The sequence below is a fragment of the Aquarana catesbeiana genome, linkage group LG02, assembly GCF_042186555.1.
Source record: "Aquarana catesbeiana isolate 2022-GZ linkage group LG02, ASM4218655v1, whole genome shotgun sequence".
In the NCBI taxonomy this organism is placed as follows: Eukaryota; Metazoa; Chordata; class Amphibia; order Anura; family Ranidae; genus Aquarana; species Aquarana catesbeiana.
In genome coordinates this window covers 371,692,485-371,716,542 of record NC_133325.1, presented here as the reverse complement: position 1 = coordinate 371,716,542, position 24,058 = coordinate 371,692,485, and the positions used below count along the sequence as shown (strand labels likewise).

General features: G+C 42.3%; 1 protein-coding gene across 5 annotated transcripts in view; it reads right to left on the bottom strand.

Annotated features, from left to right (window-relative positions):
* VKORC1L1 (vitamin K epoxide reductase complex subunit 1 like 1) overlaps positions 1 to 22,460 on the bottom strand; it is a 120,542-nt gene extending 98,082 nt beyond the window's left edge. For 4 of the 5 annotated variants that reach the window (XR_012241635.1, XR_012241634.1, XR_012241636.1 and 1 more), the window contains exon 1: positions 22,149 to 22,449. Coding sequence is in view for 2 of the 5 variants with exons in the window: in XM_073615104.1 (XP_073471205.1) it covers positions 22,149 to 22,339 (191 nt within the window). In the remaining 3 variants the exon portion in view is untranslated. Of the gene's footprint in view, positions 1 to 22,148 lie in introns of all 5 variants that reach the window. The other variant, XM_073615105.1, reaches the window with a different exon arrangement.
* Between the last annotated feature and the right edge of the window lie 1,598 nt (positions 22,461 to 24,058).

Below are 24,058 nucleotides of genomic sequence, written 5' to 3'. Positions count from 1 at the left end.
TTAAATCACTGACCTGAAACAAGCAAGAAGGCAAGAACTTCACTTTTTAGAACTGCATACTTGTTTCAGATTAGCAACCTAAAGAAATAAAGCAACCACATTTTCTATTCAAACAAAAGCAACTGTATTCAAAAGAAAAAAAAAAAGCAGAGTATGACAAGAAAAGGCTGCAGTCCCGGAATTGCCATATGCACTGCTGAAATTCAACAGGATTTTTCCGACCGCTTCTTGGCTAAAATCAAGTGCATGCAAAAGTGACGCTTCTCTAAATAATGGCCAATGTAATCACAAATCCATAAACCTTGTATACAAAATTAAATTGAAACATGAAAAAGTAAAAGAAGGTAAAATGTCAATTATATCTATAACAGGCCATCATGATGATTCACATGCAATGACAGTCCAAATAGACATCCCAGTGATTCAGTGTGCAAAATTAGCAAACAAAAAGTGACAAAGTGCTCATAGAAAGGCCATCCCCACATCAACTCACGCCTCTTACCAGAGACTTTGGATCTTTGAACTTTTTATCTCCACATGTCCCTGTGGTTATAGGGAGGATAAAAGGCAACATCCACATTTAGCCTCAGTCATGTTACCATCCAAGGATTTCACCCGATGTTTAACCAAGCATAAATTATACGCGGTCCTTGATAGTTCTCAGGCATACATTAAAAAAGGAAAGCAAATTTCCAGAAGATTCTGCAGACCAGAAGAAGTGACGCAGCAGAGATTAGGAATCACACATGGCTCCCGCCGGGTCTCAGACTTTGGGGCTGCATTTCAAAGAAAGGTTCCTTGCAGAGTTAATTTTGGCAGCAAATTTCGATTTAGTTTTAGTCTTAGGACTAAAATGGCATTTTAGTTTTAGTCCCATTTTAGTCGACTAAATCTCCAGTACATTTTAGTCATCTAAAATCTAATGGGTGTAATTAAGTTGTAATGCATTAGTTAACATTTCTCTATAATTTCCAAACTCATATACTGCTGGAGTGAAAACTCTCATATTTAAGGTATTGAGGTATGAACATGCACTACAGACCAATGTTAATTTTGAAGTCAAATTTCAATTTAGTTTTAGTCTTAGTCTTTTGACTAAAATGCCATTTTAGTATTAGTCGTATTTTAGTCATCTCAATTGTTTTAGTCGACTAAAATAGTATTCATTTAGTCGACTAAAATGTTTTAGTCGACAAAATTAACACTGGTTCCTTGGGTCCTTCCTGAAGCGCTGCCAGTCATCAAAGCTTTTTTTTACTGTACTACACCTCATGGGTTAGGTCTTTTGGCTGAGACCAGGGCAGTTTGTTACAGATTGCAAGGTCTCGCCATTGCACTAGCACTGCCACCTATTTTCTCTTTTTTTTTCTGACATTTGACCTTACGTGCCTTCTCCACTGGTGTGGGTCTTTGTGGTTACCCTGAAGTCTAGGGGGGAGGATAAGTGGATCTTAGGTTCCTTCCTCCCCTGCCTTGAGGGTGTGGGATGGATCTCTTTGAGAGAGCCCAACACCTAATACTCATTGCTTCGACTCAGCTGGCCATTAGAAGCAGGATCTACCAGTCCTCTTGGCTAGGAGGACCTAAATGTGCCTTGTCCCATATCAGGAGTCTTGCACTTGAGGGAAGGGTCCCTCTTCTTCACAAGGGGACCACAGCAAACAGTTTTTTTTGACGACCTACACACGGGATGATGTGTCAAATGCAGGAATATGCACCTGTCATTATGAGCCCTTGCTATCATTATGGTGATTGCTAAAAGACCTTGGAAAAAGTTGTTCAGAACCAAAGTTAGTGCTAACTCCAAGCACAGTCTTAATATAAGTGGTTGTATACCCTTGCATATACAGTGGGGAAATTGTTTAATCCCTTGCAGATTTTGTAAGTTTACCCACTTAAAGACACGAAGGGTCTATAATTTTTTTTCATAGGTGTTTTTTAAATGATACACAGAATATCAACCAAAAAGCCAGAAAAAAAAAAATCATGATACAAATGATATAAAATGGAGTTGCAGTTCAGTAAAATAAGTATTTGGTCCCTTTGATCCCCTACCAATCAAACAACATAATTCTGGCTGCTACAGAATGGTACACAAATTAGTCCTGTCAGTTTATAAGAAGGTGCTCCCAACGACAACTCGTTATGTGTATAAAAGACACCTGTCCAAGAATCTCTTGCTTCCATTCAAACCTCGCCATCATGGGCAAGATCGAGGAGCAATCAAAGTAGGGCTGCAACTAATGATTTTCATAATCAATTCATTGGCCGATTATTTTTTTTAAATAAATCAATCGGTTAATAACCTTAAGTAATAAAAAAAAAAAAAGTGTAGTGTATAATTTAGTTAAATATGTAAAGTTTTTTTTTTTAAAAAAAGGCAATTTATTCTTAAATATCTCCATGCAGTGGTTAAAAAAAAAAAAAAAAAAAAAAAAAAAAAATGGGGGAAGTATTTAGAGGCATCAATTTAAACAAACACGTACACTGTGTGCCATCGCTGGATAAAGGAGAGGGGCTGGCAGTGACATTTTGGAAAGTTTTATGTACGAATAGCTGCAGGAGGTGGGGGTAGAGACATACACAAAGGCGGACAGGCCGGGGGGGGAGCAGAGCAGCAAATGAAGGCCCAAACTCACCACGGTAATCAGGGCTCAGCATCCATGATTATCGTGGTCAGTACACAGAGGGTGGACACTGGCAGGATCAGCGAGGTTTTTTTCCAGTTTATAGAGGGGCAGATTAGGCAGCACATGCACTGTCTGCAATAGTCTTAATCTGCAATAAGGGAACAGGAGCGCTTCCTGAGATGTGTGCAAACCTGGTAGCCAACTACAAGAAATATCTTACCTCTGTGCTTGCTAACAAGGCTTTATACACCAAGTACTAAATCATGTTTTGCTTGGGGATCAAATACCGTATTTAATCGGCATATAACACGCACTTTTTCCTCTTAAAATCAGGGGAAAATCGTGGGTGCGTGTTATAGGCCGATCCCCGCCAATTTTGGTTGATCAGAGCGATCGCCGCCGACATACACATACCCGAGTGTCCTCAGCTTTTCTCGGCGCCGCTCACAGTCACGCCCAGTCCCGCCATTGGACCTGTGTTATGTCCATCATAGGGCGGGACTGGGCGTGACTGAGCGGCGCCGAGAAAAGCCGAGGACACTCGGGTATGTGTATCTCGGCTCCGACGAGTCCCTGCAGTCTCTGCGCCATATTTGAATTTACACACGGCTGTGTATGTCGGCGGCAATCACACAAGGCTGCACTGGGGCAAGGCTGCAGATGGACACTGATGAGGCTGCATTGATGGGCATTTTAATGCAAGTTTTTTTCCTCAAACTTTACTCCTAAAAGTTTTTTTCCCTAAAATTCCCTCCTAAACTTGGGGTGCATGTTATATGCCGATAAATACGGTACTTATTTCACTCACTGAACTGCAGCCTAAATTTATAACATTTGTATCATGTATTTTTCCTATGATAAAAACAATTATAGACCCTTCATTTCTTTCTAAGTGGGCAAACTTACAAAATCTGCAGGGGGATCAAATGATAATTTTCCTCACTGTACCCAGTGAAGTGACTGGCCTCAGATGAAATACAGGGATGAACCAAATCCTCCTACAATGAGTACCCATTAATCTAAAGTGGTCTGTCCCCTACATCTAATCAAGGTGCAGAATTTACACAGGATCTCTCAACTCTGAAAAGCTTGGGGCAGGGTAATGAAGTTACATCAGTGAGAAGAGCTCAAAGCTGAATGGCAGGAAAGGACACAACCACCTCCACATAGCTCACAGAAACGAAGCTGACGCTGTCAATTTGCTGGATGTCGCCTCCCCTGATCTCTTGGCATCAGGAAAACTCATTAGAAGTGACTCATGCTTAAAGCAGAGGAATGATGCAGCAGACAGAAATGACACTCAGTGCTATGGATTAAGACAAGTACACAGTATAGAACAGCGTTTCCTGAAAACATGACCTATTGATGCACCTTGAAGACTGGAGTTGAGAAACACTGGTATAGAGGGATATGCTTTGTTCATATTCCATGTCTGAGGTTTACAAACACTTTAAGTTCACCACTCCAAATTGTAAAGCATTATGTACAAGTCTGCTAGAATTATATAATGGATTACCCACTTCAGCTCCAGAAGATTAACCCCCATCATGACAAGGCCATTTTTTTGCGACACGGCACTGAGTTACCTTATGCTCTACCCAAAAGAAATGCATGCCCTTTTTCAAATTTCTTCATTGATTTAGACTAATATGTATTCCATTATATATTTTTGGTAAAAAATAAAATCCCAATAAGCGTACATTGTAAATTGATTAGTTTGTACAAACGTTGGCAATGGCAACGGTCTACTTATAGAGGGACCGCGATATTACGATGGACAAAGCGGACACTAGACTCTTTGGAGACAAGTGACACTAAGTGATCAGTGCTAAAAATATGCACTGTCACTTTACTAATCACGTAAAGGAAGAAAGGCGCCTCCAAGTGCAGTATTAAAAAAATTAAGTGCACAAGGGGTTAAAAGCACTTACAAGATAGTTAAGTATAGTTAAGTATAAGCATGTCAACATGGAGTCCTCATCTGTTATCTGGGTCCATCCTCTGTCCGCGGATGGAGAGCAGAGTAGAGCCGTCCAGCAGCTGTGAGATTTCTTCCATACGTGCGTGAGCAAGGAGGCAGTGAGGAGGCCTGTGTTCTGGGTTCACGCTAGGACACACAAAGCTGATGGCGTCAGTATGTCTTCAGAGTTGCTTCTACTCAAAGTGCTGCCTGAAGTGCCATCCACCTCCACCAGAGCACCCTCATCTCCTTTACTGTACTGACTAGCAGGGAAGGGGTTAACCTCAGGGGCGATCAAAGGGTTAAATGTGTTACTATCCAGTGCTTGAGCACTGTGGGGGAGGTGCTTTTACCAAGGGACAGCATAGATATGCGTCGCTGCTTTGCAGGAATACAGGATCAATGCCTTCCTTACTGACAGAACGCCGATCTTGTTTACATAGGCAGATCGCCGGTCTGCCTATGTACTGAACAATCGGCGGGTGCTGGTGGACAGAGTGTGTAGTACCCACCACTGGGCTCCTGCTGTGTGTGATTACAGGAGCGGGCCGCTGGTGGCGCGCCCCACATCACGGACTAGGTACATGAGATCTGGAGCAGAGCGACCACCCTGCCGCAGTATATCTATGGTAGGCGGTCGTGAAGCGGTTAATGACTTCTTGTGTGCGGTCACTAAACCCAGGGCCCTGCACTCACTATATCTGGTCCCCCAAAGTACACAGAACATGGAAATACAATTATTTTAGTAAATATAAACTGCTAAATACCTTTTCTCATCAGAAGTATATAGCAGTCTTGTGACTTTTATCAGTTCCTGGTAAAGCTTGTAGGAGGAGTTTTCATATCCTATCAGGATCCAGGACTCCTGACCCTCTGTCTGGACAGTGCCGATTGGCCCTGTGCTGATAACATGCACTCTCCAAAAGAAAAAAAAAAAAAGAAAAAAACCCTCTCTAGCAATACACATCAAACTGAGTATGTGCAGCTTGACTCCAAAGGCTATGTATTATCCAGACATGTTCTGGAATCAGTGGAAGTAGGGGAGGATCAGAGAAGACAAGACAGAATCAAACAGCCTTTTTACACAATGCAGAGGAATAACCCCTTAGGTTGCACAGTGAGTATAATAAGCATGCTTTACAGCAGTGGTTCTCAACCCCAACAGGCCAGGTTTGCAGGTTTTCCTTTATCTTGCATAGGTGCTTTAAATCCGAGTCGATGGCTTGGTATTTTGGACAGCTATTTTATCTAAGAGAAATTCCCAACACATGGCCTGTTGAGGGTACTTGAGGACAGGGTTGAGAACCACTGCTTTACTACAAATACAGACCTACTTTACTATTGTGGGTTTAGTAACACCTAAAGTCCTCAGACCCCCAGCGAATGACCATCAGGAAACACTCCTTCACTGCCACCACTACTAAAAATATGCCTCTTATCGAATCCAAAAGATCCCTTATTATGCAGGTCACAAGGCAAGGAAATCACACCAACAGCCTCATGTTAATTCCTCCTCCATTCCGAAACCATTCATGTATTGCATCAATGAAAAGGCCATACATAGCGCAACTCCATAAAATTAATCCAAATGAACTGTAAACATAATGTTTAAACCATACGGTGCACACACACGGTGACGTTAGATCGCATGCCCCACCCTACATACGTTTCAGCAGAAATGACCTCTTCAGGGGATAGCGTTTAATATTTCACAATCAGGATGGCGAACTTAAAGTTTGTCACCCCAACATTTCATACTCCTGATAAGTGCCTGCTGTACCATGTACTTGTACAAGAAAAAAAAAAAAAAAAAGAAAAAAATCAATTAAAAAAAAAAAAAAAAAGAAAGTATCCTGTTCTCTTTGTATTGCTTCCTTTGTGTGAAATCCCAGGTGTTCCTGCTAGTCCCTCTGGTTTCCTATTAAAAACTGACCACACTAAGCAGGAGCACACACTGTGGTCAGTTTTCTAGCTATGCTGGGAATTCACCCTGTATCCAATGATCAGACTTGCCCTGAGATGCCACCCCTGCACAGCCTAGCACTGGGAAGCTAAGTGGGGGGGGGGGAGGATCTCTTTGAGAGAGCCCAACACCTAAATAAAAAAAAAAAAAAAAAAAAAAAAAAAAAAATGTTAAAAATGAGGAAAAGTAATTGATTAGAAAGGATATGGAATGAGTCTTAAATGTGTGCAGGTAAAAACCATCAGAGAAAATACCTACACATACATACATGTAGGTGTCCTTTTGGTGTCTCCACAATATGTATAGGCGCATGGTGGAGTGGATATGGATCTGAAATACACATAGGTACAAGGGGGGTGGGGTAAAGGATTTGTCGTATAGGATACTAGAGAGTATACGTGAAGTTGTTAGGGTGGGGGTTATCATGACTAAGTGTTGGAAATATGCAATGTTATGCAATGGGAGCATGTGAAAAAGATATAGATGAATAGACACCTACCTGGGGATGGGTGGAAGGGACACAGTGGTGTGTATGAAAAAGAAAAAAGGGGGAGGGCTGAAAGAAGGGGAAGGAAAAGGGGTATGGGAGGACTGTATGGTTGGCAAGTGCTTACTTGGGCCATATTTAAAAGTCTAAAATTATTTAATGTTGGGACTCTAATGTTATGAAGGGGTGATGTAGGATAAATTATAGGACTGGATTAATTTCTATATCTTCCTTTAGGCCTCCAGGCGCGAGGGCATCAAGGGTATATATCCAAAAAGTTTCCCTTTCACAGAGACGTTTGAAGCGCTCTACACGAGAGAGAGTCCTGGGTATCTGTTCGATTACCCAGACCCGCATTCCATTAGTGGAGCCCTGAGGGTACTCCTTGAAGTGTCTAGGGATGGTTAAGTTGAGGTTTTCTTTTATCGATCTGCGGTGTTCCCCAAATCTTTTTCTGAGTGTTTGGATGGTTCGACCAATATAGAGTAGGTCACAGAGGCAACGGATGCCATATATCACAAAATCTGAGGAGCAATTGAAGAATTCTCTGAACTGGTAGGTATTACCTTTTGTAGCAAAGATTTTTGGCGATGAGACAAATTTGCAGGTGAGACATTTTTGCTTTTTACATTGGTACATACCATTTAGTGTAAGGAATGTCCGGGATGGGGTGGGTCTATTGTGTATAGTTTTGAGTTTACTTGGATCGATGAGGCTTTTGATGGTTCTGGTTTTACGGTATGTAATCTTGGGTACAGTGTTAGAGGATTTTAACATGGGATCCTCCAATAGAATACCCCAATGTTTTTGAAAATTTCTTTCCATTTTTTTGTACTGGTAGAAAATTGAGTAATTTAACTGGTGGTGTGGTGTTATCATCCAGGAAATTAGCAAATGCTTCTACTAGAGCTGGAGGGTACCCTTTATCCTAGAACTTGGTTTTGAACAGGTTACCTTGTCTGATGTAGTCAGTTTTAAGTACAATTTCGTTTTAGGTGGTTGAATTGGCTTTTTGGGATATTGGAAATCGATCTGGGGTGGTGGCAGCTTTGATAATGTAGACATGAGTTGCCTGCTGTAGGCTTTATGTAAATTTTTTGCGTAGATCATGTTGTCAGTGTGGCAAAGTTCGAGATCCAACAAAGCCAAACTGTCTGGGCTGCATGTGGAGGAAAAGGAGAGGCCTAGGTCATTGGAAATGCAATAGGCCACAAACTCATCGACAGGTGGTCTGGTCCTGTCCCATATAATGGATAATATCATCTATGTATCGACCTATGTAGACAATGTATTTGGAAAAAGAGTTATTGTTCCAGATTGACAGATGTTCCCAAAGCCCCATTGTCAGGTTGGCATAGCTGGGCGCAAAATTGACACCCATTGCCGTCCCTTGGGTTTGCAGATAAAAATTGTTATCAAATGAAAAGTAATTGTGGGTCAGGCAGAAGTGGGTGGAGTCTACAATGAAGTATGCCTGCATAGTTTTAGTAGATGGATCTAGGGATAGAAAATGCTTGACGGCTCGAAGACCAACGTCATGGGGAATGGAGGTGTATAGAGAGTTTACATCGAGGGAAACCCATTGGTATGTGGGTTCCCAGGTGTAACTTTTGAGAATGTCCAGGAGATGGGTACCATCAGGAATGTATGTTGGTAGGTTTTGTGCTAGTGGTTGTGTATATGGAGAAGAAGCTGGCGACGCTTTCCATGGCAGCTACAATTGGTCGTCCTGGGGGATTTTTTGGATCTTTATGTATTTTTGGGAGGTGATAAAAATAGGGGGTGTTGTATGCTCTGGATAGAAAAGAGGCTAAGGCCTTAGTAATCTGTAGGCTTCAACAAGGTAGGCCTCACGATTTTGGATAACAATGCCGCCCCCTTTATCTGCAGTTTTGGATGATGATGGCAGTGTTATTGGTTAGCTTTTTGAGGGAACTACTTCTCAAAAGTGAAATAGGAGGAAAAACAGTGGCAATACTGGGCCATCTGAAAAAATCTTTTTTTACTTGGGAGACAGTAAACTGGCCCTTTGTTCTGAAAGTTTGTAAACCCCTGCTTTATAGTGTGTACTAGCCTGAATCCAAAGCACCAAGTCTGGTTTCTCGCTGATCTCTATTTGTACAAGTCATTGATAGAACTCTCAGCGTTAATGCGCTGCTAGTTTAGGGGTGCTTTACCGTCATTTTAGAGGCGCTTTTAACCCCCGCAAAGCACCACTGCCTATTGATTTCAATGGGCAGGGGCTCTTTAGAAGCATTGTATACACCGCACTCAAAGCGCCTCAAAGAAGCTGCTTGCAGGATTTTTTTTTTTTTTTTTTTATGTTCTGCCAGCGAAGCACTCAGGCTTTCACACTGGGATTGCAGGGGAGGCATTTTTCAGGCGCTATTTTTAGCACTAAAGCATCTGAAAAATGCCTCCAGCGTGAAAGGGGTCTTAAGGAGACACCTCAGCCTCCTGGGAGACAGCCTGCCCCCACCCCTCCAGTACACAGCAGGCGACTCAGCACCGTTTTTCTTTATAAGCCTGTTATAGGGTAGTGTGTCACTTCCATCCAATTAGCTATCAGATTTCATGGAGCTCTGTGCTCTAGCTCTGCAGTGTGTGTGTGTGTGTGTGTGTGTTAGACTTATATTTCAAAATTATAATTAGGACATACATCTCTATTGAAATTTAATGTATGTGGAGAAATTATATGTTCAAAAAGTAGTTTGTTATTTTTGCTGACTTAAATCCTGCTGTAAGAATGTTGCAACATCAGTGGAGTGCCTCAGGAAACTAACGAGTCATACTTCAAGAAAATTGTGTTTTTGGGTTTAATCCAAAGTTCCAATAAGGGTTTAATGATAATTTCAATTACGATGGGCTTGAAAATTATACTAAATAGGTGGTTAAAAAGGGCCTCTACTAGAGTCATGGATGTACACAGCCATTTGTCCCAGTATATCATACTAGCATGCTAAGAATGTGTGGGGGCAAGACAGCCACGTAACAGAAAGTTTAAGTGTTGGCGCTTTTGTAGAAATATCCACTTTAGCAAATACTAGGCTTTTAAGAGAGTACTAATAAATGATTGATAATGGAAAGGGGGCATTTTTCTTGTATGAATAAAGTGTTTTTTGTATTTTTCTACTTTTTTTTTCTGTATTGAAAAAAGGGGATTTTGAAAAACTACATCTTAAGAGATGCTTTGAGGTTTCATATTCATTATTTCATTAGTGTGTTATCAAAACAGCAGACATTACAGCATATACAGAAAAGGTTCACAATGCAAAGATAAAACTATGTGAACTCAGCTCTAGGAATAAGAGTCATTACTAGAAATAAATAGAAAGAACTACATAAGAAATAAAACATGAAAGTATGACTCAGGTGAGATCATGGGAAGGAAAGCATGCTCTGATAAGCTTAACTGATTTTGTATGCGGACGTGGCACCCAGAGAGAACAGTGAACCAACCTTTTGGACGGATGATTTTGAACAATTGTAAAATATACTGATCAATAAAAGGATTGTGAAATACAACTTTATGCACAGGATTATGTTAACACTTGGAGTTGTAAAGGCAGAAGGTTTATCTTAATGCATTCTATCCATTAAGATAAAAAAAAAAAAAAAACCTGTGTGTAGCAGCCGCCCCAGCACCCCCGAATTACTTACCCAAGCCTCTTCTCTCTCCAGTGATGTCCACGAATGTCTAAGCTGTCCAGGACTCTCCTCCTCATTGGCTGAGACACAGCAGCGACACCATTGGCTCCCACAGCTGTCAAAGTCAGTCAGCCAATCAGGCGAGTAAGGGGGCGGCACTCTGTGTCTGAATGTATACACGGAGCTCTGACTCAGCTTGTGTGCCCCCATAGAAATCTGCTGGTTGATGGGGCACTCGATAGGAGGGAGGGGTCAGGAGCAGCAAAGATGGACCTGAGAAGAGGAGGATTCAGGCTGCTCTGTGCAAAACCAACTGCACAGGGGTGGTAAGTATAACGTGTTTTTTTTTTTTTTTTTTTACAATCACTTTAAGTAGACCATAGATGTATCGAAATTCAGCTGGTTGCTGCTGAACTTTCTAGCCATTTATGGGAAGGCTGATCTACTGAAATGGATTTTTTTGATCCACTTCAGTACAATCAGCCTGTTGGGTTTATAGCTGGTGGCACTAATCACTGTATTCTCAACACTAAAGTCTGGTACACATTGAGTGTTTTTCCGGTCTGAGCCGCTGTACTAAGCTATGGAAAGTTAGTATAGCGATCGCCCCTGCTGAGCTGTTGTGTTCTGACAGAGGGCCAGCTTCTATTGGACAGGGTGGTAAACCCACGGGCCGAACGTCACTTTTTTTTTTTCTTTTTTATTAACTGCCTGTCTCCAGGGCTTAAATGCGATATGGGAATCAAGCAACTTTCTTTCCTTCAATCTGTGGTTGAAGAAAATTGTATAATGTATAGCCTGCCTTTTAAGAATTACACTTTATAGCAAGAAAAATTTAAAAAAGTTGCACAAGCTCTATTTTACAGAAAAAAGTGAGCCAAGTTCACCTCTCTCACACTGGCAAGGCTTAGCTCAGTCTGTCCTGTACAATGCCAGCTGTTAAAACAGTTACACAGAGCCAATATTAGAAATCATAGAGCCTGTGGAGCCTACCTGACAACTCCCCACATGCTGTATACTCAACCCACAGTTGTAATGATCAATTAAAAAAGTATACATAGGCAGCCCAAAAGGCAGGGTTCTGATAGTGTGAAGAATAAGAGAAGGCAGGGATTATGCTTCTACAGGTAGTGGGCCAGTGCAGTACTAGGGAATAGCTTCCTGGACTAAAATAAAAACACCATTTTCCTTTGTGAGGAGAAGGTCTGCAGCATCTTGGAACCCTGAAGAAGCATTGCTGTTCTCTGTGGAACAGTGGCTCTAAACTCCTGTCCTCAGGACCCACTAACAGGCCAGGTTTGCAAGATAACTGAAATACATCACAGGTGATATCATTTGCTGCTCAGTGATTTCAGAATTCTAGTCTGCAGCTCCCCACAGTAATAGTTCAAATTTGGCCTGTTAGTGGCTCCTGAGGAACCACTGTTGTAAAGTGTCACTGTAGTGGAGAGCAGGGCTGGCCAAGGAGCACAGGGATTATTGTACATAAAAAGCTACTGAACACTAAACTATTTTTTGACCATCAGTACAACAAACTGATTTTATGAACAGTCCGTCAGTATCCTATCAGATGCAAACTGGCTCTATTTTTTTTCAGGTTCCAAGTTTGTCAGTTTCATAAAGGCCAACACAATTACTGAACAGCAGGTTCTACTAGCAACACAAGAGGCCATGGGTGTTAGTGGTTACTGTCCTGTCAGCACTGCTCGGACACCACTCCCTACACAGAGACACCGCTTGCAGACAGTGAAATTGTAAGTCGTAAGGGCATCACTCTTCAAATAAGGAACACAGGACAACCACTAGCAGCCCCAAAAGTAAGCCAGTCTGCTGCTTTCTACCAACTCTACTTGGATCCCCAGCTTCAGCTTTGTGAACGCTGCTTGGCTACTTCATAGGGGCAGGTCAAAAAGGTTTTTCCAGTTGTTATGGTGACCAGGAATTGCTCAACCCTGTCCATATGTTTCTTTGATTAATCGGCATTAATCATTGCCGATTCTTTCATATAACAAGTGGAGAGACTTATCTGCTCACTCAGCTGTCAAAAGAAAAAAAAAAAAAAAACTTGGCAGTCTGCCCAGATGTTAACATGAAACATTGTAACTAACACTTCCTTCTTAGATCAAAGGGATAAACCTGAGTGTGTAAAGAAAAAATCTTTTAACAACCTGTAAATGCAGGAAGTTTAACCACTTAAAGTCTAAATCTTTTTCTGACTTCTTAAGTTAAAATCAATATTTTTTGCTAGAAAATTACTTGGAACCCCCAAACATATATTTTAGCAGAGACCCTAGGGAAAAAAATGGCAATCTTTCAAACGCAATTTTTTTTTAGGAAAAAATACACTTCAAAGAAAAAAAAAAAAAAAAAGTTAGCCCAATTTATGAGATGATGTTATGCCGCAGGAATCATGATCTATCTTCTAAGAAAAAATATAAAATCGGGATTCTCATTTTAGCCAGAATCGTGCAGCTCTATAGATCACGAACACTTGCCAACGGGTAGATCGAATGACAGGTTGCCACAGCCTGGTTTACACGAAGGGCTCATTTATACCAGGTGTGGGAACACATGTAAAAATCAGACGTCTTCCTGCACCCAAAAACATGCTGCCCTTTTTTTCAGACGCTCTGAGGTGTGAGTAACTATTAAAGGCACCCCTACACATCTAGCAAACACGCATATTAGCACCTGCTGAAATGCTTGGTAATAGGGTCAGCACATTTTTTTGCGTTTTTCTTTCACACAGAGCAGACTAATAGTATGCCCTTAAACATGAAGCACGGGAACATGCAAAAAAGGTACACACGCACAAAACATACCTCCTGGTGTTAACAAGCCCTTAAACTTCGTACCAACATAATAAAGCCTTCCTGTAGCCCTTGAAATAACTTCCAGGTCTCAAGAAACCCCTGCCACAAAATACCACAAACACAGCTCAGGGTCCATTAGTGATCACCAAGTTATAGACATCACTATAACCCACAGATCACATTGGGGGTCGGTGGGAAAAAGGGCCTCTTAGCCACTTAAAGACCAGCCTCGTTTTGGATTTTAGGTGTTTACAAGTTTAAAACAGGTTTTTTTGCTAGAAAATTACTTAGAACCCCCAAACATTATATATTGTTTTTTTTCTAACATCCTAGAGAATACAATAGCGGTCATTGCAATACTTTTTTTTGCACCGTATTTGCGCAGCGGTCTTCTAAGCGCACTTTTTTTGGAAAAAATTCACTTTTTTGAAAAAAAAAAAATAAGACAACAGTAAAGTTAGCCCAATTTTTTTTTATATTGTGAAATATAATGTTACGCCAAGTAAATTGATACCCAACATGTCACGCTTCAAAATTGTGCCCGCTCGTGGAATAGCGTCAAACTTTTACCCTTAAAAATCTCCATAGGCGACGTTTAAAAAATTCTACAGATTGCATGTTTTGCGTTACAGAGGAGGTCTAGGGCTAGAATTATTGCTCTCACTCTACCGGTCGCGGCGATACCTCACATGTGTGGTTTGATCACCGTTTTCATATGCGGGCGCTACTCACGTATGCGTTCGCTTCTGCGTGCGAGCTCGTCGGGACAGGGCGCTTTAAAAAATTTTTTTTTTTTTTTTATTATTTATTTTATTTTATTTTATTTTATTTATTTTTTCACTGTTTTTAAAAAAAAAAAAAAATTTGGATCACTTTTATTCCTATTACAAGGAATGTAAACATCCCTTGTAATAGAAAAAAGCATGACAGGTCCTCTTAAATATGAGATCTGGGGTCAAAAAGTCCTCAGATCTCATATTTAGACTAAAATGCAAAAAAAAAAAAAAAAAAAAAAATAAAGTCGTTTAAAAAAATGACTTTAAAAAAATTTGTGCCTTTAAGAGAGTGGGCGGAGCCGTCGTAATGACGTCGCTCCGGCCGTCACATGGTATGGAGACGGGTAGGCGCCATCTTGGCCTCACTTGTCTCCATACCTCAGCAGGGAAAGGACCCGATCGCCTCCGCTGCTACCGACGGCTCCGGTAAGCGGCAGAGGGTGCGGGAGAGCGGCGGGAGGGGGGGTGGCACCTCTCCCGCCGCCGATAACGGTGATCTCGCGGCGAACCCGCCGCTGAGACCACCATTATCGTGTACAGAATCGCTCACTGAAAAGATGGATATCTCGGTTGTGGCAGCAGCTGCTGCCGTTACCGAGATATCCATCTTCAAAAAAATGACGTACATATACAGTGAGCGGGGCTGAAGTGGTTAAGGTGCTCTTGACATTGATGCAACTGTGCATTCTTTTCACTGTCCACCAGTCTGAATGCCTTATACATCGATTGTCACTGAAAAGACTAGAGCCTTACAGATACAAAGATCACTGCTCAGTAGGTCAATATCTATAAGGAGGGAGACGAGAGTTTGCCCTGATCCCCCATCTAGCTGACGTCATTCTAATCTGGAACAGAAACTACACAGGCTCATCAGGCAGGAAGTTAAAAGCGGAGTCCAACCCACAAAAAGTGTAGCTGCTGACTTTTACTAAACACACACTCACCTGTCCCACGGTCCAGTGATGTGGCTGCCAAAAGCCTTGCTTCTCTCTATGGAGCGGGCATTGCAAATGTGGGCTTCATAGCCAGGTGCACGCTGCGCATGAGCGAGTCACACTGCGTGTTCTGAATGGCCGGGCAATCTGAGACCTATGACGTGTCCCAGAAGATTACAGGGAGGGAGAGGAGAACTTCCACTATGCGCCATGACGAAGTGGGAGCTGGGTACCTGTCAAAACTAGGTACCCGCTCCCTCCCCTAAAAAAATGACATGTCGAATGTAGCAAGTCAGGGGGTCAGGAGTCCTTAACGCGGAAGTTCCACTTTTGGGTGGAACTCTGCTTTAATCTCAAACAATCTACAGAGGTATCCTGAGATTCCACAGAACCCTGGTTGAGAAAGACTAGTTTAGAGCTAAGGGACAAGCTCCACTATAATAGTGCAAGTCCTAAAATGTAATTTAAACAGAATTAAAAAGAGGTAATTTCCTAAATATCACTTGCTCACTTCCAAAGACTTGTTTCAGCCATTAACTCCCTTGCTGTAATTGTTATGGTGGTGTCAGAGTTAAGACAATGAAGCAAATATACTACTTACAAAGTAAAAGCATAAATATTTATTTTAAAATTAGGGCGTACTTACAAGCATCAATATATAACAGGAGAGGGATGCTCCACATCCCCACCAAAATGTTACACCCCAGAAACCAGCCGGGGCACTTCTGTCAGTACTCTGAGGGGAAAAAAAAAACAGTTTGTTTCCCACAGCCTGGAAAATCTTGCAAAAAAAAAAAAGTAATGAGAAATATAAAGGCAGGCTCTTCTGACCTTTCTAATTCTAGTTGCCTGGCTCTTAGAATGTTCCATTGCCTTCATATTTCAAGGTGCTGACCAAAAACATGCCCTGTACGATACAGCAAAAAAGAAAAAAAAACTTATACACAAAACTGCCAATAGGAAACACTTTGTAAACCTTTACTGCAGGATTATAGTAGGAAGTTTTTATATTTTCTTATATTTACCACTGTAAATAAATAATGTAAAGCAAAAACGTTTTGGGATAGAGTAGAGAAGCATTAGAACACTTGCTAGTTTTTATTGTGGTCTCTGCTGGGGGTCCTATTGACAAATCACTGGGTGATGAGAATTTCAAAATTTTAGAATGGACGCCAAAAAAAGAGGCGAGGGTGAATCAGCTCCCAATTAGGGCAACTATTTCAGTGACAACGGGGTAAGAGGAATTCTCTTCACTTCAGAGAGCAAGTCCCCCCATCAGCTGTTTATGGAACCACATCTGCCTCACAGAAGAGATCAGTTAACAGATTAGAGCTGCAACAACTAATCAACATAATCGATTACTATCAATAATTAAAATAGTTGTCAACTCCTTCCATTACTGATTAGTTGACCTGCATACAGAATGCATTTGTTTACATTTCAGGAAACAGTGCAGCACAGTACATCGTTCAATACATGTCAGTAAGTGCCTGAGAACATGTGAATGTGAGGATCAAGGCCTCATAGGACATGTAGTCCTGGGGAGAAGGAAGTAGTTTAAAGTTGTTCTAACGCCTTAAGGTTTTTCACCTTAATGCATTCTATGCACCAAGGTGAAAAACCAGCTACTCCCAGCCTCCTCCCCCTTTTGCTTACCTGAGCCTGATCCATAGATGTGCACTAGCATAGCGGCTCTCACCGCCGTCTCTCTCATTAGATAGACTGATACAAGCAGGAGCAATTGGCTCTCGCTGCTGTCAATCAAATCCAGTGACACCAAGCTCTGTCAATAGACACTGTGGGACTCGGGAGCGAGGATGCACAGATGCCCACAGAGAACGCGGCTTTCCCTGGGGGGCACCCGATGAAGAGGAGGGGTCTGGATCGTCGGCAGGGGACCCCAGAAGAGGAGAATCAGGGCTACTCTGTGCAAAACCATTGCACAGAGCAGGCAAGTATAGACATGTTTGTTATATTTTTAAAAAAAATATAAAAATGAAAGCTTTATAATTAGTTTAAAGTGATTCTAAGACCCCTTTCACACTGAGGAGTTTTTCCAAGTGCTTTGGTATAAAAAAAATAAAAAAATAAAAAAAATAAAAAAAATAATAAAAAAACCATACACACGCCTGAAAAGCTCATGAAAGGCTTCCCATTAAAAAAAATCACTGGTGCGCTGGCAGTGTGGTGAAAAACCCAAGCATGCAGCATCTTTAGAGAGCTAAAAAAGCCTTGAAAATTCCCCTCTGGATTGAAATTAATAGAAAGCACCTCAAATGGTTTTTGGAGATGTTTTTTTCAGTCATGTGTCCTTTAACCACTCGGCTTTCAGTGGCGATATCTGAATGATACTTTTTTTTTCAGCAACGATTCCCTACACCACAAAAACAATCATAGCGACTGATCAGCCACCTGATCGTTCTTACCTTCGGTGCTTCTCCGGGCGATTGGTGAGCCAGAGAAAGAATCCGCCTTGTGCGAAGCCATAGAGAAAACCAAGGGACAGATGGTCCCCGGCAATCTCTATGGCTCTCGGAGGTCCGGGCGTGATGTTATGATCTCAGTCTTTCCAGTCTGGAGGAGAGATGTGGGGTCTTAGAGGACCTTTCACGCACTATTACAACCCCTGGCAAAAATTATGGAATCACCAGTCCCAGAGGATGTTCCTTCAGTTGTTTATTGTTGTAGAAAAAAAAAAAAAAAAAAAAAAAAAGCAGATCACAGACATGGCCAGAAACTAAAGGCATTTCAAATGGCAACTTTCTGGCTTTAAGAAACACTAAAAGAAATCATGAAAAATAATTGTGGTCACCAGTAACAGTTAGATTTATAGAACAAGCACAGGGAATAAATTATGGAATCACTCAATTCTGAGGAAAAAATTATGGTATCACCCTGTAAATTTTCATTACAAACACTAACACCTGCATCAGATTAAATCTGCTTGTTAGTATGTAGGTAAAAAGGGTAAATCATCACGCAGTGTTGCACAAGATGTTGGTTGTTCACAGTCGGCTGTGTCTAAAACATGGACCAAATACAAACAACATGGGAAGGTGGTTAAAGGCAAGCATACTGGTAGACCAAGGAAGACATCAAAGTGTCAAGACCGAAAACTTAAAGCAATATGACTTGAAAACAGAAAATGTACAACAAAACAAATGAGGAACAAATGGGAAGAAACTGGAGTCAACATCTGTGACCGAACTGTAAGAAACCGCCTAAAGGAAATGGGATTTACATACAGAAAAGCTAAAAGAAAGCCATCTCTAACACCTAAACACAAAAAACAAGGTTACAATGGGCTAAGGAAAGGCAATCGTGGACTGTGGATGATTGGATGAAAGTCATATTCAGTGATGAATCTCGAATCTGCATTGGGCAAGGTGATGATGCTGGAACTTTTGTTTGGTGCCGTTCCAATGAGATTTATGCAGACGACGGTCTGAAGAAAACATGCAAATTTCCACAGTCAATTATGATATGGGGCTGCATGTCAGGTAAAGGCACTGGGGAGATGGCTGCCATTAAATCTTCAATAAATGCACAGGTTTACATTGAAATTTTGGACACTTTTCTTATCCCATCTATTGAAAGGATGTTTGGGGATGATGAAATCTTTTATCAAGATGATAATGCATCTTGCCATAGAGCAAAAACTGTGAAAAAATTCCTTGAAGAAAGACACATAAGGTCAATGTCATGGCCTGCAAACAGTCCGGATCTCAATCCAATTGAAAATCTGTGGTGGAAGTTAAAGAAAATGGTCCATGACAAGGCTCCAACCTGCAAAGATGATTTGGCAACAGCAATCAGAGAAGGCTGGAGCCAGATTGATGAAGAGTACTGTTTATCACTCATTAAGTCAATGCCTCAGAGACTGCAAGCAGTTATAAAAGCCAGAGGTGGTGCAACAAAGTACTAGCGATGTGTTGGAGTGTTATTTTGTTTGTTTTTCATGATTCCATAATTTATTCCCTGTGCTTGTTCTATAAATCTAACTGTTACTGGTGACCACAATTATTTTTCTTGATTTCTTTTAGTGTTTCTTAAAGCCAGAAAGTTGCCATTTGAAATGCCTTTAGTTTTTGGCCATGTCTGTGATCTGCTTTTTTTCTACAACAATAAACATCTGAAGGAACATCCTCAGGGACTGGCGATTCCATAATTTTTGCCAGGGGTTGTACAAGGGATCTTTACATTCCTTGCAATAGGAATAAAAGTGATCACATTTTTTTTTTTTTTTTTTTAAAAGGGAAAGTGTAAATTTAAAGAAAAAAAAAAACAAACAAAAAAAAAGACAAAAACACAATGAAAGCACCCTCCGCAAGCTCTCACGCAGAAGCGAACGCATATTTAAACGACGTTCAAACTACACATGTGAGGTACCAAAAAAACACTATCGAAGTTTTGGTCCCATACCACGAGTGTGTGCAATTTTCAAGCGTGACATGTGAGGTATCTATTTACTCGGGATAACATCTGTCACATACAAAAACTCCCTTTGCTGTAAAAATCAACCTAGCAAAAAAAAATATGATTTTTTGCTAGAAAATTACTCAGAACACCAAATATCATATATGGTTTTTTAGCATCCTAGGGAATAAAATGGCTGTTGTTGCAACCTTATGTCACACGATATTTGCGCAACAATTTTTTAAACGTGTTTTTTTGGGAAACAAACTGTTTCATGAATTAAAAACAGTAAAGTTAGCCCAATTTTTAGTATAAATGTGAAAGATGATGTTACGTCGAGTAAATAGATACCAAACATGTCACGCTTTAATATTGCGCACACTCGTGGAATAGTACCAAACCTCAGTACTTAAAAATCTCCATAGGCAATGCTTTAAGAATTTTTACAGGTTTAGAGTTACAGAGGAGGTCTAGTGCTAGAATTGTAGCTCTTGCTCTAATGCACAAGGCGATACCTCATATGTGTGGTTTGAACGGAGTTTACATTAGTGGGCAGGACTTACGAGTGCGCTTGCTTCTGTGCGCGAGCACACAGGGATCGGGGTGATTTAAATTTTTTATACTTTGTTTTATTTTTATTTTTTTAATGTAAACATCCCTTGTAATAGGAATGGTGTGTTACAGTCCTGTCTATGGGGAGATATTGGGTCTATAAGACCCCACATCTCTCCTCCATGCTGGAAAGCATCAGATCAAAAAAAAAAAAATTACAGATCTGAGATCTGATGCTTTCCAGCCAAGATCCCTGCTTTATAGACATCCGTGGCCCATAACGTCGCGTCCAGGCTTTTGACGGTCATGGAGATGTCTGGTGACCATCTGGTCACCGGAAGTCTCTATGCTCTTCATCCAGCGGTGGCAGATTCTTTCTCTGGGTCCCCGATGGCACAGGAGAGCAAGGAGAAGCACGGGAGGGCGGGGACGTCCCCTCCCGTCGCCTGTAAGAATGATCAAGCAGCTGAACTGCTGCTCTGATAATTCTTATGGTGCGCAGAATTGCCGTCAGAAAAGAATGATATCTGAATGATGCCTGCAGCTGCAGGCATCAATCAGATATCCCCACTGAGTCAATCACGTCATATGATGTCCTTGGGCTGGAAGTGGTTAAGGGCTCTGTGAAGGGAAGATCAGCATCTGAAAACAGAGGCCGATAGACTGGAGGTATTATAATACAAGATTTATAGCATTTATAGAGTCAACCGTTTGCGCAGCTCTATACAAAATGCAATATAAGGCTGCATTCACACCTGAGCATTTTCAGCTCTTAAAACACTCATCTCAAAAGTTCCCAAACACCCAACAAGCAAAATCCCATTCATTTCAATGGCCCGTTCACATCTGAGCGTTCTGTCACCTGAAGCAAAACACCTGAAGCGCAAAAAAAAAAAAAGTACATGAGCTTTTTGGGCAGATTACAGGTGTTTTACTCCCTAAAACGATACGCTCAGGTGTGAATGCAGCCTAAGGCCTTACAAATCATTTGCCAGTACTGTGAATGTACTTTTTGTTACTATCGTTGGCTTTGCATTTACATAAAATAAAATGTTGAAAGTAAATGATTACAGTATATCCATGCACAAAAAAAGTCCCAGCCTTTAGTACTACTTCAATAAAGAAGATTTATATACCTCTCCACCCTTCATGTAGCTTTAGATGCAGTTGCGTTTCCAAAAGTAATGTACGCATTGCTTTTAATCTGGTGCAATTTCAGCCCAGTCAAAATGAACAGGCTGAAATCGCACAGCGCGAACCTGTGTGAAACGGCCTTAAACACAGTGTGGGAAACGTGCACAGAACGCACCATGTTGGAATGTGAATGAGCCCTGAATGAGGTCAGGCCAAACACTTCAATTTCATCCAGTTAAGAATCGGACAACATTGGCAGTATGGATTGCAGGACAGGTGACAATTATGGGATACGTGAGGCTGGTCTAGGCTATCCTACAATGAAAAGTCCATTAGTGTCTATGGTGACAGGTGCAGCGGCTTGTCAACAATGAGCAGCCAGCTCCTTGCCCTTAGTGATCCCCTCCTCTTTGAGACACGTCTTCCCTTGTATAGGAATGCAGCCACCTGAAATGATCAGGCAGTGCACAGGTGTGGTTGTCAATGGCCCCCTGCCCAAACCAGCCTGGCAGCTTTTTAATGCCAGTGGTGGATGACACATGAAAAGCTATGTGTGGAATGTGGGTACATAGGAAGGGAGGACAGATCCTAGGAGGGAGTGCAGAGGTCAGGATAGGTCCTAATCTAATCACTATGACATAGGCTGACACCAATCACAGCTCTGACTACGTGGCCCCAGCCCTACCCAGCAGTCATCTATGGAGGAGGTGAAGTAATGAGGAGCCCCACACCTCACATAGGACTGTATACTATGTGTGTGGGGAGTTCTCCTCCTTCCCAGGGAGGTGTGTGCTCACTCAGCCCATAGCCCTCACTATACTCCCCGGCCGGTACCTGGAGGAGAGGACACTGGAGCAGCGCACCCACTCGCTGATGTCACACATGGCCTGGTAACCGGGGTCCCTCTCCTTCTCCCTCTCCACGTGGAAGGCATAGAGGGCCAGGACGATGCCGAGGACGCACACCGCGTACCGGGCCCCGCTCTCCCACCGCGGCACAGACACTCGGAGCACGGGCGCCGCCATCTTAACCCCGGCCTGCTCTAATCTCGCGCGGGAGCGAGATACACTCAGCGCTCGCTCCAGCCGCAGCAGTGACGTTCCCTCAGGCGAGTGGACAAAGGGGCCTGGCGGGGAGCTCGGGCGGAGCCCTCTTCTAAAGGGAACCAATCCGGGGGAGAGTGTTCCGTGACGTCAAACGAGAGCTGGGGGGGGGGGGGTTGCTCGGTCTGGGTAGGCGTGGAATTCGGGGGAGTGCCTCTACGGAAGCGAACCAATCAGGCAAGGAGGTTTCTGTGAGGTCACCGAGAGTGGTAGTGACGTGGTTGTTAGAGGTAAGAGACTCCGTGAGTGGGAAGGGGTGTGTGAAGCTTATCAATAAATGGTGACCAAGTACCACAACTATCACAACTATGGCTCCTGAAAAAAAATATCAGTAGACGTATAATAGCTGTTGTCTGAGACGGGACAAGTTATGACACTGATAGAGTTTACTATTAGAGCTCATTTACACTCGCTTCCACTCCAACACACATTAAAGAGCCTACCCCTTCACCATGCCTTTTTTCATGTGTTTTGATGCTTCAGTGATGCTTTTAGCTTGGCAAATGCCCTGTATGTGTTTTATTTTTCTATTTGGTTTAAAGGGGTCCAGTAGATCCCCAGCTCACTAGTACTCATGTTTAGTAGATCCCTAGATCATTGGTACCCTCATTAAGAAGATCCCCAGCTCAGTAGTACCCCCACTCAGCAGATCCTCAGCTCAGTAGTACCCCCACTCAGCAGATCCTCAGCTCAGTAGTACCCCCCACTCAGCAGATTCCCAGCTCAGCAGTACACCTGTTCAGTAGATCCCTAGATCATTGGTACCCTCATTCAGAAGATCCCCAGCTGATTAGTACCCCACTCAGCATATCCCCAGCTCAGTAGTACCCCCGCTCAGCAGTACCCCTGTTCAGTAGATCCCTAGATCATTGGTACCCTAATTCAGAAGATCCCCAGCTTATTGGTACCCCGACTCAGCAGATCCCCAGGTCATTATTACCCCTATTCAGTAGATCGCCAGATCATTGGTACCCTCATTCAGAAGATCCCCAGCTCAGCAGTACACCTGTTCAGTAGATCCCTAGATCATTGGTACCCTCATTCAGAAGATCCCCAGCTCAGTAGTACCCCCACTCAGCAGATCCTCAGCTCAGTAGTACCCCCCACTCAGCAGATTCCCAGCTCAGCAGTACACCTGTTCAGTAGATCCCTAGATCATTGGTACCCTCATTCAGAAGATCCCCAGCTGATTAGTACCCCCACTCAGCATATCCCCAGCTCAGTAGTACCCCTGCTCAGCAGTACCCCTGTTCAGTAGATCCCTAGATCATTGGTACCCTAATTCAGAAGATCCCCAGCTTATTAGTACCCCAACTCAGCAGATCCCCAGGTCATTATTACCCCTATTCAGTAGATCGCCAGATCATTGGTACCCTCGTTCAGAAGATCCCTAGCTTATTAGTACCCTCATTCAGCATATCCCCAGCTCAGTAGTGCCCCAACTCAGCAGATCTCCAGGTCATTATTACCCCGGTTCAGTAGATCTCTAGATCATTGGCACCCTCAGTCAGAAGATCCCTAGCTTATTAGTACCCTCATTCAGCAGATCCCCAGCTCAGTAGTACCCCCACTCAGCAGATTCCCAGCTCAGTAGTACCCTTGTTCAGTAGATCCCTAGATCATTGGTACCCTCATTCAGAA